This window comes from Teleopsis dalmanni, chromosome 1 (genome assembly GCF_002237135.1).
Source record: "Teleopsis dalmanni isolate 2A chromosome 1, ASM223713v2, whole genome shotgun sequence".
NCBI classification, from domain to species: domain Eukaryota; kingdom Metazoa; phylum Arthropoda; class Insecta; order Diptera; family Diopsidae; genus Teleopsis; species Teleopsis dalmanni.
Genome location: NC_051846.1, coordinates 228,614,509 through 228,621,376, shown reverse-complemented (window position 1 = coordinate 228,621,376; position 6,868 = coordinate 228,614,509). Strand labels below are relative to the sequence as shown.

The 6,868-nt window shown below is 25.3% G+C and overlaps 1 protein-coding gene across 1 annotated transcript; it reads right to left on the bottom strand.

The window, feature by feature from the left end:
- Positions 1–765: 765 nt before the first annotated feature.
- On the bottom strand, positions 766–6,616 carry LOC119672555 (palmitoyltransferase app-like). Its single transcript, XM_038083627.1, has 2 exons — positions 6,538–6,616; positions 766–2,041 (listed from the first exon to the last, which is right to left on the bottom strand). The coding sequence occupies exons 1-2, from the start codon at positions 6,614–6,616 to the stop codon at positions 963–965; spliced, it is 1,158 nt and encodes a 385-aa protein (XP_037939555.1). The 3' UTR covers positions 766–962.
- Between the last annotated feature and the right edge of the window lie 252 nt (positions 6,617–6,868).

Sequence of the window (6,868 nt, the reverse complement as noted above, 5' to 3'; positions counted from 1 at the left end):
AACAAATTTCATTCTCATTAGAAATAAATATAAAAAAGTCTATTAAATACTTTAATATTCATTGATAACGTAAAATCAACTTTTTTTCAATATATAATTTGTTTATCTGACTTTTTGTTTGTATTGTTTAAGTTATAATCATTCATACCACATTATTTTTTTCATAAAAACCATAAATATATCATTACAGAAATTATCGAAGACACTGCTATATTCACTAGATGTCAGATGTATATAATATATATATATATATAGCTTGATGTTTACAATTTTAATACCTAACCCAAGTACACATAAAATATGTTTTCAAAAGCATTTATATTATTTGAATCCAAGAATAAAATACTAATTAAATAAATTAATTTTTAACAAAAGTTAAAATTTTAATTTTGAAAATCATAGCATATTAGTGCAAAAATTAAATTAAAATAAATTTAATTATAAATACTTGAATAGACAATATGATAAAAATTCAAAAGAAGGAATTATATTTTTTAGACAACACAATATGACAATTTCAAATAATTGATTATTATAATTGATATATTATCAAAGCGCATTTTTACACTTCATATTTTAAATGAAGCTAAATTATATATATAATATAGTTATTTGAATTATTTACAGAAATGTTTTATGTAACTCGCCCATAATCCAAAAATTGAATTTATGAATTCAATAATTTCTTATTCTTATTCAATGAATATTGTTTAAAATTAATTTAAAAAAATATAACTAAAAATAATTAGCATATATATTATAGAATTAAGATCAACAGTAAATTAAAAACCTTAAAATATTTTTATAAATTATTAATAAAACTAATGCGGCAAGGCAAGTATGTACAAGAGTTTTTAAAATAAAATCGCGTTAACATGCAAAAACGCTTATATCCGTTTGAGGCAGCTATTAGGTTTACTAAACTTGGCTGAAGAGCTTTAAGGACTTCATTAGCATTTTAATTATGTTTTTTTAGTTTGCACTGTTTTGACCAGGCAAGTCTGTGAGTTGTTGCCCAACGACGAACCATCTAGACTGTCTAAATCAAGAGCGGTGTCAATCATAGTAGTATCGTGCAATAAACGCAAACGACTCGGTGATAAGGTATCGTTGGTCACATGACCACTTGAAGTATACATTTTATTAGTGACCACCAATTCGGCCACATCAGCGGCAGGCTTAACTTCTGTCCCAATGTTGTTTTTACGTTTCGTAAAATGACGTGTTTGTGTTGAATTGCTATTGACATTAGCGACAAAAGACGCACTGACTGGATCATCCAAATCGAGATCATCACTTAGCAATGTGGAAGGTAGCACAGCTGTTGTGTTCACGATATGTTGTGTCTGCTGCTGCTCCGGCAAGTTTTGTTGTTGTTGTTGGTGCCTTTCATCTATTAAATTCGAATAAACATGCAAAGCAGCGGAATCGTTTGTATTATTCACTATATGATTTTCTTGATCCACTACAGCTACATTCGGCACATTGCAGTACATATTTTCTGTTTGTGATATGGATTTGGCTAATCTGTGGTTGCTATGATGTTGTTGTTCTGCTGCAGCAGCTGCCAGTAAAACTTTTGCGGTGGGTGAAATCTGATTAGAGATGCGTTGTGCGTCATCAACTGACAATGGATCTATTGCAATTGACGTATCACTAATTGGTGATGTGGGCGATATGTTTGTGTCATATTCAGCGTTAAATAAATTATTGTAACTGCCAGAAAGATTGTGTCTTTCACGCGCACGGTTTGTTGCTGCAATTGCGGCTACTGCAGCTACCACTTCAGTGTTACCGACCACAACTACATCCGGATCATCTATATCATCTGCCAGGTAATCCATATTACCTAAATTATCGTCCTCATTATTCGAATCATTTGCATTGACTCGTTGTTTATGATGTCGGAATTGTCTCATAGAGTTTGTAATCGCATTTGATGCAGATCTTGTGCCTGTTCCCGATAGTTGATTTGCAGGTACATCCATTTGGGAGAGTGGAATTTCATTATCTACAAGTTGGGCTAAACTATTGGAATTACCTGTAAAATGTTAATTAAAAAATTTTTTATTAGCACAATTTAAATATATAGGTTTTCAATTATGAAAATTAAGCATTTAAAAATATATAACAATGAATTTTTAAAGAAATTCTGGAAATTTTGAGATTGTAGTGTTTTTATTATTTTTTTTTTCATTTATGCATAAAAATTATAAAAATTTTATAAAATCATTCTTTTTAAATACACAAAAATGGCATAAAAAGCAGCAATTTAGGATAAAATTTTAGCAAAAGAGTAAAATTAAAATCAAAGAAATAAATTTTTTTTAATTACATGGAATTGTTTTATATATAATCATAATATATTAATCATAATATATATAATCATAATTTAAAAATACTAAATATTTTAATTTATAAAATTTAAGCTTTTTCTTTTTGTCTTTTCAAACAGCTTCCACCAATATTAACTTTTCTAAGTAAGTTTCTCAGTTTTGGTGGTGTGTAAATGCAGAGAGAAAATGAGAGAGAAAAAGAGGAGATATAGAGCAGGAGAGAAAAAAATGAGAGAAAGGAAAGAGTCAGGGTATAGAGAATATGTGGTGAGAAAGAGAGACAAAGTACAGGGAATATAGGGTAAGAGAGAAACGGAGTACAGAGAATATAGGGAAAGAGTAGAGAGACACAGAGTACAGAAAATATAGGATAAGAAAGAGAGAGAGAGGCACAGAATACAGAGAATATAGGGAAAGAGAGAAAGAGAGACAAGGTAGCGAGAAACACATTTGTAAAATACAATATTGATATTGCTATAATTCAGAGCTCTGATGTTTTTGAATATATTATAAAAAAAATGGATAATTAGTATATAAAACAATTATTATATCTAAAAGTAATAAAGCATACAGAATCTGCCTTATTATAAAACAATTATCTAAGAAGTTATAGAAGAACTTAATAGGGAGCTAAATGCTAACTATAAAGAAGTTTAACATATAAAGTTAAATTGAAAAATATTATTTCAGAACACTGTATTATCAGAAGATATATTACAGTACTTTACTCAATATTCAATATTTATAGGTATTGTTTTAGTATGTTACGTCTGGTTTTTCAATTTTTAGAAAATAATTCTTGTACTACATTAGGTACAGTTAAATTTAACATATTTTAACGTTAAATAGGACTTAATGTACACCAATTATAGCTATAGGTTTGGTTATATTTTGTGAAAGTAAAAGAGTAAAAAGTATTTAATCTGAACACGCAGTAATACCGTGAAACTGCTTAAAGAATATACATATGTCTAAAAACTCAGCTAGAGCTAAATAGCTACAGAACATGTGTGACTACTTTATGCCGGTCCTGAAAACATATATAGTATTCCTAATCTCAGACCATTCCTCGCACATAATCAGTGTTTGGTTATAAAATCCATGACAATACATATTTCCCTTATGGGAATCTGAGTAATATTCAATTTTTTCGTATCAAGTTATGGCCATATTAGCCCAGATGTTAAGCAACGACTTAATAGTCTCTCGAACTATACTATATTTCAATAAAAATTTACAGGTACAGATAAGCATTTCTATTTTGCTTTATTCTCTGCTTAAGGATTGATCAGTACTCCGACTGGACAATTCAGACCTCTTTAATGTCTTTTAGCCTAGAATTATCAATTTTTCAGTGGCTAGGTAGTACTAAATTCTGCTTTTTATTCTATGGATGGGGAATACAAAACAAATATTATTTTATATTATTATAATAATAGTAAGGAAAATGGTTTCGTAATATTATAAAAATTAAATTAAAAAAATACATTAAATTTATGATTATTTTAATAGCTTATTAAGGTTTTTATATTTTCCCATTTTACACATTATTACAATGAAATGGTAAATTATAAAATAAAGTTTAAAGCGTTAAAAATATTTCGAATTATACAAAAATAATCGACTATTCATGCATCCATTCATAAAATTAAAAAAATCCTTAAATAATTAATGAAAATAACATTTTTAGGGTTTTTATCTACTTGCGAAATGATCCGTACAGTTTGAGTTCATTAAAAACTTTGTGGGTTGTCTGCGGGACCGAGTAAGGGTTCTACTAATTCAGATGCTTTATATATTATTTTCATTTTATGTACATAGTTTTAAAAATAAGTGAAAACATTTAAATTGAAAAGAAAAGAGAAGGATATAAGATAAAAATAGATATATTGTATTTCTGCCATAAAAAACGATCAAATATATATGATATTTATGATTACTTAATGAGTACATGAATTAATAAATAAATCAATAAAATAAATAAACAAAAAAGTAATAAATAAGAATCTTCGAAAAAAAAAATAAAGAAAAAAATTAAAAAATGTAAAAAAAATATATAAAAAATAAAAAAATATATATACCATATATAAAAAAATAAGAATATATATATATATATATAAAAATAAAAAAATAAAGAAAAAAATAAATATTAACAAGAAAATAAGAAAATAACAAAATAAAAAATAAAAAAATTAAAAATAAATAAAAAATAAAAAAATTAAAAATAAATAAAAAAAAAATAAAAATTAAAAAATAAATAAAAAAAAATAAAAAAAAATTAAAAATAAATAAAAAAATAAAAAAAATTAAAACTAAAACTTAATAAATTAAATCGTCAAAAAAATCGAAACCGATAAAACTGAAAAATAAATATATGTTAAAAAAAAAAATAAATAAATTTTTAAATTAAATGAAATCGTTAAAAAATCGAAGTCGATAAAACTGAAAAATAAAATTAATATAAAAATAAATTTAGTGAAAAAATAAACAACACAAAAAAAAACAATTATTAAATCATTAAATTAAATCGTAAAAAATTAAACAAATTCTAAAATATAAAATAAAAAGAAAGAAAAAATCAATTAAAGATTTTAAGAACTTTAGTTTTCATTAAATGGGTTAATCGGATTTAAACACCGGTTAACCTCCGGTCAACCACCTAGTAATAACGAATAGCTTATATTAAAATATTTAAGCTTTCTTAATAATTAAAATGGAAGGTTTTAATTATTTTTTGTTTTTCAAGAAAAATGTGAAATAAATTTGTTAGAACGATATCGTCAGCCAATTTTTATGCGTATCCATCTAAAATATATGGATGGTGACGTTGTTGCTAATAATGAAAAATAGATAGAAGGGGGGGATTCGACCAGTATTAGAGAAACAACAATAAGAATTTTAATTAATTTATTGAAATTTGGCTGACAATGCAACACTGTTCTTAACAATACAAGAAACAGCGTTGTATGGTCAGCTAAATTTCAATAAAATAATAAAAATTTTTGTTGTTGTTTCTTCATTGCTTTTCGAACCCTACTAACTTAGAAATATTTTTTTATTATTTTTTGCAACAACAAAAAATAAAAAATATTGTTGTTGTTTCTTCATTACTGTTCGAACCCTTCTAATTAACAAATATTTTTTCTTATAATTTTTTGTAACAACGTCACCATGCATACATGGATAGAATGGAGCGATAGAAATAAAAGAGTTTTCACTGTATTTAACTATATATATTTTTATAGTATTATAAATATTTAATCTACTTATAATTCCTTTAAATTAACACTTAAATAAAAAATACATAAACTTGTCTCAATAAGAATATGTTAAAATAAATTATTGAAACGAAAAACAAAAAAGGAATGGTGACTGATGGTGAAAAATTTACAAATATATTAAATATTAATAGAAAAGTTAAGAGAAAAGCATGCAAGTGTGAGAAATTGATGATTGATAGACATTTTGAGGAAAAGTGGTGTAGTCGAGCAATTCGATTAGGTGATGAATATAAATGAGTTTATCGTATTAAGAAAAATGGAAAAGGTACTTATACTGATTGGAAAATGAGAAATGAAGTTATTTAAGTGCCAGTCTTTCACTGTAGTCTGTTCCATGTTGAAAATTGGATTATTGGTAAATGTTGGGAGTGAAGTTGAATTTGGCAATGACGGCGATGTTGTATGGAAATTAAAACAGAATTATGATTAAAAAACTGTGGCCATAATTTGCGCGGTGAGGTGTGAAGGCTTTAATAATAATAATTCAAATATTTTTGCCTTTTTAAAGAAAATATAATTATGCATAGAAAGCAAAAAATCAATTTTCAATATATTTGAATTGAAAAAATTAAAAAAAAAAAAAAGAAAACAAGCATTTAGCTAAAGAAAAATTGAACAAAATTTTGTGATACGCCAAATAAAAATATAAATTTCAATTTACATTTAAAAAACATTAATGTTTTTTAATAAATTACTTGGCTTAGTTTTAATTCAAACTACTTTGAGGAACAAATTCAAACTTAATTTAAGAGTGTTTTGGTTTTTTATTTTATGAGAAAAAGGGAATATAAATATTATTCATAAAATTTAATATACATATATATATTTTTTTTGTAGTGTAGGTATATTACTTTTTAAAAACATATATCATTGGTATAAATATTTAATTGAATATTTTATAATATTATATTATGACTCACCGAATTTAGGTTTTAAATTATGCTTAAACGCGGCTTTAAACGTTCGGATCGTACGGCTCAAAAACAGTTTAAGTTTCATTTCAAAATTAAAAACATTATTAATATTTTCGAAAAACAAACGAGTGTTGGCATTAGTGGGCGAGTAGTACAAGTAGTAAAAGAAAGAGAGAGAAATATAGAGAAAAGTAGTTAAGATTTTTATTTTTGCTAAAAGTTTAAAATCGTTTACGAGTAGTTGCAAAATCAAAAATTAATTTAATTAATAAGTTTTACATAAAATGCGTTGAGTTTTTAAAACCAAGACAACCGATTTTTGATAGACATAAGAATC